Genomic DNA, 13848 nt, shown 5'->3' on the forward strand with positions numbered 1-13848 from the left:
GTATTTATTTTTCTGCTCCCTCTGAGTCTCACCTTGGCACATGGAAAAACTGAGCCCTGGGATGACAAAACCAGCTTGCTTTAGATTATTCTGGGGAGCCAAGAAGAGGAGTGGGAGGTCCTACAAGGAACTCCCCCCACTAAGTTGTAGGTTTTCTTCCACGTAAAAACATTTTTTTTTATTGTAGTGAAGTATATATAACAAAAATTACCATTGCAACTGTTTTTTAAAATACATTTTTATTGATTTCAGAGGAAGGAAGAGGGAGAGAGAGACAGAGAAACATCAATGATGAGAGAGAATCACTGATCAGCTGCCTCCTCCACTCCCCCCACTGGGGATCGAGCCCACAACCCGGGCATGTGTCCTGACTGGGAATCCAACCGTGACCTCCCGGTTCATACGTTCACGCTCAGCCATTGACCACGCCGGCCAGGCATTGTAACAGTTCAGCGGCGTTCAGTATGTTCGCATTGGTGTGCAGCCATCTCCACCCTCCATCTCCAGAGCTCTTTGCATCTGGCACAGTGGAGTCATAAGGTGACTCGATGTTCCGCTTTTTGGAGAACCTCCACACGGTTTTCCGCAGCAGCTGCACTGTCTTGCAGCCCTACCAGTTGGGCACAAGAGTTCGATTCCTCCACATCCTCGCCAATCCCAAATCAGTTTTCTTGAGAAAGTGGCGGAAATCAAAATAGTCAGAAGGCTGTGGCTATCTGAGGGAGCCCCGGGACTTCGTGGACTGTGACCACCGAAGCAGCATGAGAGCTCCTAGTCCACCTCTTCAGTAACAGATGGGGAAACTGAGGTCGGGTTTCCAGTCCCGCTCGCTGGTGGCCGAGCTGAAACCGGAAGCCAAGACAGATGGCACCCGGGCCAATGCTTGCTCTCTCACTCACGTCTAGCAATTCTTCCTTAGGCTGCAGGCCAGTATTCTTACCCCCCGTTTCTCTGACAAACTAAGGCGTGAGAAGGAAAGATGGCATTTTTGTTGTTAATCCTCACTGAGGATATTTTTTCCATTGATTTTGTAGAGAGATTAGAGAGGGAGGAGGGAGAGAGAGAGAGAGAGAGAGAGAGACACGTTGATTGGTTGCCTCCCGCACGCGCCCCAAGTGGGGCCAGAGATCGAACCTGTAACCCAGTCACGTGCCCTTGACCAGGAACCCAACCTGTGACCCTTTAGTTCACAGGTGGACGCTCTAACCATTGAGTCACACCGGCCAGGGCAAAAGATGGTGTTTTTAACCCCTAGCCAGTAAGCCCAGGCGGTGAGGCCAGCCTTCACACCCAGAGCTGGCTCCTGAGCACCTACTGTGGACGGGGCCGTAGGAGTCCCCTCTGCCCCAAGAGTTGGTGGTCACCCCTGTGCAGGTCGCCAGTATCTTGTGAAACCTCTCACTGTCTAAGCTTCCCTTCTCCCTCTAGGACGACCCCCTCACAAATCTGAACACGGCCTTCGATGTGGCGGAGAAGTACCTGGACATCCCCAAGATGCTGGATGCCGAAGGTAAAGGCGCTTTCTGTCTGGGCCTCCACCGCTTCTCCCACCTGCACCCCGTGGCCAAGAGGGGTGGGCCCCAGCAGCCTGAGGTGGGAAGGGAGAAGGCCTGGTCTGTGGGTCACCTGTGTGTCGGGGACCCCACAGTTCCTGAGGTTTGGAGGAAGAGGTGACAGCTGGTGCTGAAGGCTGTTTCTTCGTCGAAGGTCTGAGGATGGTTCTCGTCTCTGTCTTGGAGTCAGGGAGCGGGTGCCGGGGTGGAGCGTGGCGTTCTTTTGCTGTAGGGAAGGGAAAACATCTTTCCCCTCTACCCTCCTAATTTCTCCAGCGTGGGCTGTGTCAATTAGACTGACACTGAGATGAACAAGAGAAAAGCAAACAAGTTTATTAACACGTGCGTTACACACACACACACACACACACGCGCACACACACGCACACACATGCACACGCACGCACAGAGTAACCCAGGCCGGTGGTCTGTATGCACACCTAACTTTGTAAGGGAAGGTGGGGGAAGACCGGACACTTACGGAAAAGCAAATGACTTTTTGGAAAGATGAATGGCACTTTCAGAGACTAGATGGGAGACGTGCTGGTTTGTAGCAGTATCTGTCTGTGTGTGGGGCCATTTTCAAATACATACAAAAGCAGAGAGATAAGTACAATGAACTTCCATATACCTGTCATCCAGACGGAACAATTCCTGAGATTTTGTTTTATTTTTTCTTTTCCTTTTTTGTTCTCTTTGTTGACATGTTTTAAAGCAAATGCCAGACATCACAGTATTTCATTGCTACATACAGACTGCATACCTTTAACATGTGGCTGTTTTCTTAGGCAACCACAAGGCAGTGTTTGCACCTTGCCCATTGCCGGGATTCCTTCATCCACTATGCAGCTCACAATTAAATTTCCCCATCATCTCTTTTTAGAGTTGGTTTGTTTAAATGAGGATCCAACCAAGGTCTGCACATGGCCATTAGTTATCCTATTTCTATGCCTTTTCTAATCTGTAGCACTTCCATCCTCCCTCCTATTCCTTTTATTTCTGCCCCTGAACTTGCAGCAGCTGGGCCAGCTGTCCCCTGCCAGGTTTCTCACTCGGGTTTGCTGCCTGCTTCCTCGGGGCACCATTTCATTCCTCGGCCATTCGTATTCCCGTAAGTGGAAGCCAATGCCAGAAGCTGGCTAGATTCCGGCTCAGCATCTCGGCCAGAAGACCTGGTGGTTCAGCGAGCATCCCGTGGGGAGGTGTACCTCGTGTTCACCAGCTGGCTCTAACCCCAGGTTTTTCTTGACAGACATCGTGGGGACCGCCCGACCGGATGAGAAAGCCATCATGACTTACGTGTCCAGCTTCTACCATGCCTTCTCTGGCGCCCAGAAGGTACTGGAGGCCCCTGCTCCTTCCTCGCCCAGCACACCTCATGCCAGACCCCAAGCCACGCCCTCCTGCCCGCCCCCACCTCTCCCTGGCGACAGGGTCAGGACGGTCCATCTCGTTGGTAGAGTTAGCTCCTGGTGCCGACGTGGTGTGTTCTTGCTCTACCCCTCCCACTCTGCATCTGTGCCCTCATCTTCCTCTGCTTCTCTGAGAAACTGGGCAAGAGCTCACCTTTTGGGACCCAGACAGCAGGAAGGGCTGTGTGGGTGCAGTCAGCCAGGCGTGGCCCTGGAAGGCACAGTGGGCCGCATGCCCTCCGGGCCCACCTCGGTGGGCGCAGGGCTTTCCCTGGGAGGCAGACCCGGGGAGGTGCCTCCTGTCCTCACTGACCTGTTGGCAAAGGTGTCAGGAAGCCCCCACCTTTCTCCCGCGTGGACATGATTTGGCAGATCTGTGCACGCCCCCTTGGGTTTTGGTGCTTCCTCCTGTATGCTGCCGGGGACCCCCATGCAGGGGCACTCTGCACTGTGTTCCTGGACATAAGAACAGCCCCTTGGAGGGAAGAAGGAGGGGTGGGCAGCTGCGAGCTCCTTTGAGTGTCCCGGCCCAGTTCGGCTCCGGGAGGCCTGAGGCTAAGGTCCCGCGGTGCCTGCTCTGCACTGCACCAGGCCGCACATGGAGGGGCATCATTCACGCGCAGACGTGGAAGACATGAATGTTCCCCTGGCCACGCTCAGTCAGCAGCAGGAGCCCTCTCCCAGGCCCCTCCCAGGCAGGACCCGGAAGCACAACATCCAGGTTGCCGTGGACATGGGACCACAGGCTTGGCCTGCACGGCTTTGTCATGTGCCCCGGCAAAATCCCCATCCTCATACGGCGTCTGAGTGACCCGTCCTGACATGCATGACCGGGGCGCTCCCCCCACTGCCTCCCTCTGCCCAGTCTGCCCCGATGCTCTCTCTCCCTCCCTTGTCTCAGCCTTGCTCTCCCCTCCCCTTGCCCCTTCTCCTCCTTCCATCTCATTTCCCCTCTCTCTGCCATTCCCTCACTCCTGTCTGTCTGTCTGGTGTTCTCTCTGTTCCCCATGCTGATGGGGTGTACTCTGTGCTGCTGCTGCCCACTGTCTCCTCAACCTCTTCTCCTTCTCTGTGCAGATGTGTGGGCACGCTAAGGCGGGATGGGAAGGCCATGTGACCTAATGTTTCATGTCACTGCCGCGCCTTCTCGGGTGCGCAGAAGGTGAGCTCTCCCTCGGCCTCACCCACGCTCCCTGCCGCCCTCTGCCTTTCTCTTCATCCTCCGGGTACCCCAGGCGCAGCTTCACGGGGCGGGGCGCTCTCTGAACCTTGGCCAGGACACTTGAAGATTCCAGAGGCTCTGATGGCCGCCTGCATCACTGTCCCTACACGCTGGGCACAGTGGGCGTCACTGACTGGAAGGAAGCCTGTGGTTTCAGCTCTTTCCCTGGACAAGAGCCCTTATCCCAGCAGCACAACTCTTGGCTCTGCTTCCTGTCTGTTCCCCTAAGTCCCCAGGCCCCCTTCGCTTCTCTCTCCCTCCTCCCCACTAGAGCAGCCAGAAGCCTTCCTGCCTTCTCCCTGGTGTCCAGGCCGGAGGCACAGAGCCCTGCCTGACCCTTCCCACCAGGCCCGCCACGGACAGTGGGGCAGGCTGTACACTGCACAAGAGGGCCCTGTGTGCACCGTAGACAATGCAGATTGCAATGTGCATCACTAGAATCCCGCAGATGGCAGTGAAAATGCCTTCTCACATAGTCCATGTGACAGTGTTTCAGCACAGGTGCCTCGAGGGAGAGGTGCCTTTAAAAAATTACACAGAGGCACCATCCATTCCTGGCCTGCATGGGCACCCAAGGCTCCTCCCCTTCCTCCCAGGCCTCACTGGCGCTGACTGAGACGGAGGCACCCTCCTAGGTGCCCGAGCCCTCCCAAGATGCCCAGCCCTTGCAGCCTCTCCTCTGGCCTGCCTCTCGCTTCCTCTTTCTTTTGGTCCCATCTCTGCTGCTGCTCTCTCTCGTCAATTTCTTCCAGCCTTTCGGACCCCCCACCTTTTAGCTGGGATGTGAGCAGCATCAATCTGCGTGCCTGGGGGACTCCCCGCCCTGATAACCACAGACAGTCTGGCTGCTCATGTCCATGGCTCGGCTGAGCTCTCCTTCCTCTTTCTCTCCTCCTCCAGGGGTTCCGTCCCGGGCTTCATGCCGGTTGACACTGGCCTTCTCTGTCTCTGAACCTTCCCTGTGTCCTGGCTGGTGATAAGGCTCGGGAGGAGTGTGTGTGTGTGTGTGTGTGTGTGTGTGGCAGCCTGCTTTTCTCCCTCCCAAGTCTCACACCACCTACCCCCACGCCCTCTTCCTCTCACTCATCTCTGTTGCAACCATTTCACGCTCCCTTTGTCCACATCTGAGGATAAGACGCCCAGCTGGGTGGAGGGGGAGTGGCAGTAGGGGTGGTGGGGTTCCTCTCACATCCTGGGTCAGGGCCTCACCCAGAGTTGCCCCTCACCATTTGCAAGGTTCAGGCAGCTGCTTGGAGCTAAGCAGGCCACAGGCAGGGGGGTCTTCCTCTCTCCTGCGGAGGAAGGAGGAGTCCTTCAGACTCACACACCCTGCTTGTCCTGACTGTCTCCCTGTCTGGAGCCAAGGTGGGGAAGTCTGCCGAAACCCATGCCTGGTGCCCTCCCTCCCCTCCCCTGTCTTTCTCTTGTCAAGCCTTGGACAGTGGAACTAGAAAGGCAGCAGGGTCTAATGCATGCCTGCACGTGTGTGTACACGTGTGTGCAGAGATAGCAGTATGTGTACCCACACAGGTGAGTGGCATGCAAGTGTGCGTGACAGATTTTCCTAGTCAGGTGAGGACCGACTTCAGTTTGAACCATTGGTTGTGGTTCTAATTCTTCCTCAGCTCTCCTCTCCTCTTCCCTGCAGGGGTTTAGAATGGACAGGCAACACGCAGATTCTGTGGATGCCGTTTGTAAAGCTTTTAAAGTTCATGGTCATGGTCTAGCGGGAACTGTCTCTGAGAAACTCCCCTTTCAGGCTCGAGCTGTAGGTGTTTCTGGATGCGTTTAGGAGGTGCTGTTTGCATCCTCCATTTGCCTGTCGGTTGCTTTATTTACTGTTGTGGATCTTCTAGACCAGTGGTCGGCAAACTCATTAGTCAACAGAGCCAATTATCAACAGTACAACGATTGAAATTTCTTTTGAGAGCCAAATTTTTTAAACTTAAACTTCTTCTAACGCCACTTCTTCAAAATAGACTCGCCCAGGCCGTGGTATTTTGTGGAAGAGCCACACTCAAGGGGCCAAAGAGCCGCATGTGGCTCACGAGCCGCAGTTTGCCGACCACGGTTCTAGGGGAAGAAACTCCCAATTGCCCTGAAGGAATTCATGGTCCATCTGGGAAAACCCTTACTAGAAGGAGGCAGGATGGCTGCTGTGTAGCCAGTGCTCTGCTCAGCTGCAGGACCGAGACTGTTGAGCAGGAAACACTTGAGTTTGAGTCTTAAGGGTGGAATAGGAGCCCTCAAGTGAAAGGCTCAGGGAGGAAGGGAGGGGCAGCCTATGCTGTTGGGGAAGGTGGTCACGCTCGGGCCAAAGCTTCCAGGTGTGACAGGGCTGCCTGCAAGAGGAGAGCACGTTAGTGTTGGCCTGGGTCCCGTCCCACTGCCGGAGCAGGGACCGCAGCGGGGACAGGGCTGAGCTGCTATGGGGCCAGCTCACCTCGGTCTGGGGGACTCCCTGGCAGGACACCAGGGCGGGGCGCTGAGTTGGGAGGAAGGAAATAGGCAATTCTAGTTAGATTTGGGAAATGTCTGACTAAAAATGTCACGGAGGAGGTCTTTGTGGCATTCACGTGAATCTGTGGGTCGTGGGCCGTGTGTCATTTGGCCGCATTGTTTGACGTCACCATCACTGAGGACGGTGCCTCTCCAGACTCTGCCTGTGGCAGCTAACGTGATGCTGCTGTCGGAGTAGCTGGTCTCAGAGCGGCGCTTTGGCTGGGGCCAGCTGAGACTGTCATTTGGGATCTCTAAGGACTCCGGGAATCATGGTCCATACCTTTAAAAAAATAACTCTAGCGTAAAACCAAACATATGACTGTGTTAGGTAACATAGTACAGCTTCGAGTGGGTCCTGAAAATAGAAACTAGGAAAGGTAAACACAGATTTCCACAAGCCTCTTCCTTCGGCCCTTGCAAGTGATCAATCGGGCTGTTCCTCTCAGATACGCTCAGCCCGTCGGACCTGTGTTGCGTCCCTTCTTCTGGCACCATCGGAAAGAGCTGAGCATTCTGCTCCTTGGTTCCGTTCCCTCTTAGCCCGAAGCCAAGACTCGGGGGCTGCTTCGATTTCCGAGTTCCTCAGGGGCTGAGTCGTTCTTCCCCTGGAACAAATCTCTCCTTTGGGCTTCTGACCTAGAGCAGGCTCTTTAAGACGTGGTGGTGCTGGGTGCCTCCTCCCTGAATACCCGCCCGGGGTTCCTGTGGCCACGGGAGAGGAAAGCTAGAGCACCAGGACATTGGGGGGAGGCCCAGGTCCCATCCTCAGGAGTCTCTCTTGCCTTTCACTCCAGGGTTATGCCCTGGAGGCCTTACCAAGGCTCTCCTTCCCGGGCTGGTCTCTCTGACCTCCTGGGCTGGGGAGAGTGGGTGAGGGAGCCCTTCTCTACACAGGGACCCACGTGCGAGCAGGTGTAAGCCATCACCTAGCAGGCTCCTGCAGGGCTGCCTGCTGCTTGTTGGGGGAGGAATTGAGCAGGGAGAGTGAGGGAGGGTCACAGTTTGAAGACTGTGCCTGTCATGTTTTCTAAAGTCCAATCTGGGTTCCAGCCTGCTTGAATCCTGGTGGCAGGGGGGCAGGCTGTCCCTCAAGGGGGAGACCAATGTTTGCAGATGGGCTGTTGCCTTTTTGTTCCATGATGTCCATGCTTTGTTTCCAAAGGCAGGTTTCCTGGTTATAATGATGGGTTTTCTTAGTCTGCCTCTCCTGGCGAGGCCAGCCCTGGAGGGGGCAGGCTGAGAGGAGGGCTTGGGTCTTTGTAAAAAGTCCCCAGGAGGCCCACATGGGAACTCCCCCAGACTTCGTCCAAAAGGAGCCCCCTTTGATTCCGGAATTGCCAACAGGCTCTGAGGGATGGGCAAGGCTCCTGAGGTCCTAGGACCTGTCTCCTAAAACCCTACAAACGCAGGCATCACCCAGTCTACCAGTTTGATAAACTGACACATAAAGTTTATAACTCTGGAGCCCAGGATTTCAAGATGAATGAGGGGGATACGAGGTTAAGGAGGAGCTTTATTCCTGAAATCTCACAGCCGCAGCTGCTGTTTGCCTGTGATGAGTGGCCCTCCTAACCCCCGATTCTTCCTTTCCTGTTTGGGCAGGGGTCTGTGTAGCTACCCCGAGTTCTCACACATCAGCACAGAGGAGAGGACTGTCCTCCCTCGGGTCACCTGCCCTGGCCCTCCAGAGAGGTGGCCCCAGTGACTTCAGGCAGTTTGCTGCCCTCAGCCAGCCAGTGGGCATGCCAGCCTGGTTCCCGGGACCCTGCCGCCTCACAGGGGTCCCTGGGGCCCCACATCTTCTGGGACAGGCTCCAGGAAGGAATTTCCCTCTTTGTCAGCTCTTGGGATTCCCCAGGGTTACTTGTTCCTCCAAAGGAAAGACGACCAAACGGGAGTTTTGTGTGCGAAGTGCCATTTCTAGCACAGAGTTGGGTGGGGAGGCAGGGGAGGAGGGATGTGACTCCTGCCCTTAGTTTTTTTTCTTTTCCTCCCTCAGTTTCTTGAGACCAGAGGGCCCTTAGCTCCCCCTCTGACCATTCCCTCCTGGGGGAGTCCCTCCCTCCCCCCCTGTTCTGACAGCTTGCCCTGGTGGGTGCAGTCTCGACTTTGAGCTTGAAAGGACATTTGTGATGGTCTCACTCTGCCCCCTCACACACACATCCCAGCACAGTCCCCTATAAGTCATGTGGTTTAGTGGGCGTATGTCCTATTTCAAAAATTCTGCAAGGAAAAAACATTTACATTTTCTTAGTCATTCCTTCCCGATTCGAATTCCTTCCTCATTCTCAGGAAGTTCTTCCTTATGCCCAGCCTCAGTCTGGCTGCATCGAAACCCATTTTGTCTTGTTCATCCATCAGCTGTGAGGGCTCCTCTTTCTACAACCCTTAAGCCTTTGTCCTCCATCCAGGGTCACACTTCTCTGGGGCCACAAGATGCTTATCTGTCTTCTCACAGGCCGTCTTCCTTTCTATCCCAGGGCCCCCCAAAGGCTTTCAGTTTCCCTCCCTTGCACAAGAACACAGTTGAATTTAAAAAATCTCCTGAGTGAAGTGTATTAGGAGCGCCTGGCTCTGCCGGTGTCAGGTGCACAGTGCCCCGCACGGCTGGAGGAGGCGGTGTCTCCCTGGGGTTCCCGGCCTTTGGGTGTGGTTGCCATTCAGGCCCCTTTTGTTCCTCTGGCGGCCGAGCCCACGCGGGTGTCTGCGTGCCCACACGGGTGTCTGCGTGCCCACGTGTGGGTGTCTGCATGCCCACGCGGGTGTCTGCGTGCCCACGTGTGGGTGTCTGCGTGCCCACGTGTGGGTGTCTGCGTGCCCACGCGGGTGTCTGCGTGCCCACGTGTGGGTGTCTGCGTGCCCACATGGGTGTCTGCGTGCCCACGCGGGTGTCTGCATGCCCACGTGTGGGTGTCTGCGTGCCCACATGGGTGTCTGCGTGCCCACGTGTGGGTGTCTGCGTGCCCACGCGGGTGTCTGCGTGCCCACATGGGTGTCTGCGTGCCCAGCTCTCAGTGCAGTGTTGGTCAGCTTCCCAGAGGTGCCATGCCTACTTCTGGGCGTCCTGCAGGCTGGGCTGATCCGAAGCCTTGCCCTTTGTGCAGCAGTGGGTCCTTGTTTTCTCTAAAGTGCTTTGAACTTTGGGTCAGGAGCCTTGGGAGATTCTGCAGGGACCCTGGGAGGCCCGGGGCTTCTCAGTCCGCACTTGCTCCAGGACTCCCCAGTTTGAATTCCTGCATCTCCAAGATCCTGGCAAATCCAGCCTGGGATCCTGAGCCTTGGGATCCAGGGCCTCCACTTGGAATTCCAGGATAGGCATGAAATCACCTCGCCACCTGACCTGAGCCTTTTGATTGTATTAGTCAGTGGGTTAGTTTCTTTCCAACATGTTTGTTGGGTCTCAAACTCAGGCCCTTCTCCTGGGGCCTAGTTCAGCCACCAGGACCTCTATCCAGCATCCCTGACCCATGGGGCTGAGCCTGGGCTGGCAGAGAGGATGGTGAGGAGGGGTGAGGTGGTGAACTCGAAGTCTCGGGAGCTGGCAGGGTGGGAGGGGCATTGTCTGCACCCGGCCTCCTGCTGCTAGTGGCTGACCGTGCCCTTTGTCCTGTTGCCAGGCGGAGACAGCAGCCAATCGTATCTGCAAGGTGCTGGCCGTGAACCAGGAGAATGAGCAGCTCATGGAAGACTACGAGAAGCTGGCCAGTGATGTGGGTACCCATGGGTTCCCTGGCCCCAGCAAGGCCCTGCCACCCCACCCCAAGGGGGAAGGGAGCCCCAGAACCTGTACCTTCAGATCCATCCTTGGAGCACAGTCCCAGGCTGGGTGTAGTCCGTGACCCCAGCACAGCTGACCCAGGGAAGTGTGGGCTCCTCTCTGCCCTCCCAGAAGCATAGAGGGGCTCAGGGGCCAATCTCTGGACTTCAGAGAGAGAGAGAGAGAGTCCCCAGCTTTTCCTATGGCCAACAGTGAGCCTGGGCAATCCCTTCACCTCTATGGGTCTTGGTTTTCTCACTTGCCACGTGAGACTTGAGCCAAGGGGGTCTCAGAGGCTTTCCAGCTGGTGTCTGTTCTGTGAGTGTCACCTAAACTGGAAGAGGAGCAGGTCTGTGCTGGGGGTATGGGCTGTGGATAGATGGGTGCTGTCTCAGGAAGCCCCGCGCCTTGGTGGCTGGGCCCACCCAGGGGACATGGCTGGGTTTGCTCTTCTGCCATTGACTACATTTGAGTTTTAAGGTTGCACCTGCTTCTTCCTTAAAAGCATTCAGCTTTCTGAACAGCTCAGCCCCGCCCCTTGGTGGATCGGCTCTCCAGCATAGTAGGACCCCAAGTTCCAGGGCCCGAGTGCCTGGGTGTGGTCACTGCTCACCATTCCAGCTGGGTGACCTTGTCAAGTCACATAGCCGCCAGGGCCTTCGTCAGCCCCTCCATAACCCTTAACCCCGCAGGACTGTTGGGGTGATGTGGTTCGGGAGCCGTGCCTGGCACCTTGCAGGTGATCAGTGTATGTCCTGTCACCACCTCCACTGCTCCTCTGTCGCATCAAGGAAAACAACCCAGGCCATGTCCTGCCGGGGCCCCAGGAGCCAGTTGTTCTCTTGTGTCAGGGACCACATTCTAGAATTCTAGAAGGTCATGACCAAGGACCTCAGGGGACAGCTGTTAACCCTGTCCATGGGTTAGACGAGGAAACTGAGGCCCGGCCAGGCAGTAGACCTAGAACCGGAAGTCAGTCTCCTGCTCTTGGTCGAGCCATCTTCCCCCAGGCCTGGTTCTTCCCTGGGCAGCGCAGGGAGGCTGTGGTGCCGGCTGGGAGTTAACATACCTCAGTGGCCAGGTTTCATGAAGCCCAGATTCTCAGAGGGAACGGCCTGGAACCTACCCTGGTGGCCTGGGCATGGCCTAGGGGGGTAGTTGGGAAAAGTGTGCTGTTGGGAGAGACACTTACCAGCGCCTCCTGTGTGGGAGGGACTTCGGAGGAGAGGGGCGCCGGCCCTTGTCCCTCCCTCCCTCCCTCCTGCATCTTCACGCCCTGACCCGCCCCCAGCTGCTGGAGTGGATCCGCCGCACCATCCCGTGGCTGGAGAACCGGGCGCCCGAGAACACCATGCAGGCCATGCAGCAGAAGCTGGAGGACTTCCGCGACTATCGGCGCCTGCACAAGCCGCCCAAGGTGCAGGAGAAGTGCCAGCTGGAGATCAACTTCAACACGCTGCAGACCAAGCTGCGCCTCAGCAACCGGCCCGCCTTCATGCCCTCCGAGGGCAGGATGGTCTCGGTGAGCCAGGGGGCCAGCCCGGGTCCTCCCCACCCCCACCCCTCGGCCTCCGTCCCTGAGCTGCTCCCACACGGTGCTGTGGCTGGGCCCGACCTGCATACACTGCCCCAGAATCATTGCTCCTCCAGGTGACCCGCCAGGCTCCACCTGCACCCAGATGCGGGGCGGCTTCTCTCCCCGGGGAGCCTCTTGCTCCTGACCTTTCCAGGCCAGACTTGCCCTTCCAGACCCTAACATCCACCCCAGACTTCCGGGGACCGCCAGCTTCCCACCTCTCAAAAATCATCTTTGCAAACAGAATGTCCCAAAAGGGGCATAATTCAGTAGTGAGAGATAATTTTTTTTTCAAATTTTTAATTGATTAATTTGCGAGAGAGAGAGAGAGAGAGAGAGAGAGAGAGAGAGAGAAACATGGATTTATTGTTCCACTAACTTTGTTTTCGTTGGTTGATTCTTGCGTGTGCCCTGACTGGAGATTGAACCCACAACCTCAGCGTATGGGGATGACGCTCTAACCAACTGAGCTACCCGGCCAGGGCCTGATAAAGAAAATTTTTACTTCCATGGAATTTTGTTTAAGCACCTAAAAAAACAACACATTTATTTCCTTAAACAAGTAACAGATTTTTGTGGTAGGCTATTTCTAAGATACAAATAAGCAAAATTCAGAAACTAGAAATTGGCTATAATCTTATGACTCCATATTAACTTAAAAAATTGGAAGGGGGAGAGATTCTTTTAGTCTTTAAGGGAAACCTAAAGCATGTTTTATTTAATAAACTGCTCTTTTTAAAAAACTAACATTATGACCAGATTTCCATGTCATTATGACATATATGTCACTTTATATGTTATTTCTCTCTCTGTACTCTGGAGGACTCGGGGGAGAAATTGTATAAGCCAGAGACATATGTAAAAGAAACTTCAAAAATCCACCAGGGTAGAGCTTTTGCCCTTTAAAATGGAGAGTAACGAGAAGGCCTGGGCACATAAAGCAGGAAGCGGGGAATGGGCAAATCCCGCAAACAGCGTTAGAAGGAGGCGGGATCCCAGGGAAACTGGAGCGAGGATAAAGGCCCCTGACGTGTATGCTGTTAGGAAAATTGTGGTCCTCTATAGGTTCCAGGCTGATTCAGCAGCTTTCAGGTGATCAGAACCAGTGCTGGCCAGAGGGTCTGTGCAAGTTAGGAAAAGTGCCCCCACCCCCTTGGGCAGCTGCAGCCAGGCCCTGGGCACGGGCACATGGTGGGGACCCAGTGAGGGATTCCAGTGGCTTGCAGGCCAGGTTCAGCCCATTGCTGCCTCGCCCAGGGGCCTCATGGTAACTAGTGGGTGGCCCTGTTGCTGGTTCCCTGTCTAAAGAGCTATGGGTTTGTGTTCAGCACGTCACTATTCTCAGACTCGTTGCCCAGGTCAGGGTCCCCGCAGGCTCCCAGAGCTCTTGAGTGATCCAGAAACGTGTTGGAAGTCAGTCCTGGGGCCACAGAAGGCCTTGGGCTCTTTCCCTGCACGGCTGAGTGGCCCATGTGGACTTGGACCCCCATTCCCTGCCCAGGAGGCCAGGGAAATACCAGTGGGGATGTGTGGGGGCGGGTAGGGATGGCCGGACACGGCCAAGATGGGGAAGAGGCTCCCGGAAGGCTTGGAGCAGCTGTGGGCGTCTTGGCGACCAGGTGGGCTGACCGTGCACCCTCCATGCCCGCAGGATATCAACAATGCCTGGGGCTGCCTGGAGCAGGCGGAGAAGGGCTATGAGGAGTGGCTGCTGAACGAGATCCGGAGGCTGGAGAGGCTTGACCACCTGGCAGAGAAGTTCCGGCAGAAGGCTTCCATCCATGAGGCCTGGACGGACGGTGAGGCAGCCGCTTTCATGCTCCCCC

General features: G+C 55.8%; 1 protein-coding gene across 3 annotated transcripts in view; it reads left to right on the forward strand.

Moving 5' to 3' along the window:
• The window catches only part of ACTN1 (actinin alpha 1), a 94502-nt gene that overhangs the window by 68860 nt on the left and 11794 nt on the right, over window positions 1-13848 (forward strand). For all 3 annotated transcript variants that reach the window (XM_080643347.1, XM_080643348.1, XM_080643349.1), the window contains exons 7-11: window positions 1429-1510; window positions 2806-2891; window positions 10307-10399; window positions 11738-11968; window positions 13674-13821. In XM_080643347.1, the coding sequence (XP_080499473.1) occupies window positions 1429-1510; window positions 2806-2891; window positions 10307-10399; window positions 11738-11968; window positions 13674-13821 (640 nt within the window). The remainder of the gene's footprint in view (window positions 1-1428; window positions 1511-2805; window positions 2892-10306; window positions 10400-11737; window positions 11969-13673; window positions 13822-13848) is intronic.

This window comes from Plecotus auritus, assembly GCF_963455305.1.
Source record: "Plecotus auritus genome assembly, chromosome: 1".
NCBI lineage: Eukaryota > Metazoa > Chordata > Mammalia > Chiroptera > Vespertilionidae > Plecotus > Plecotus auritus.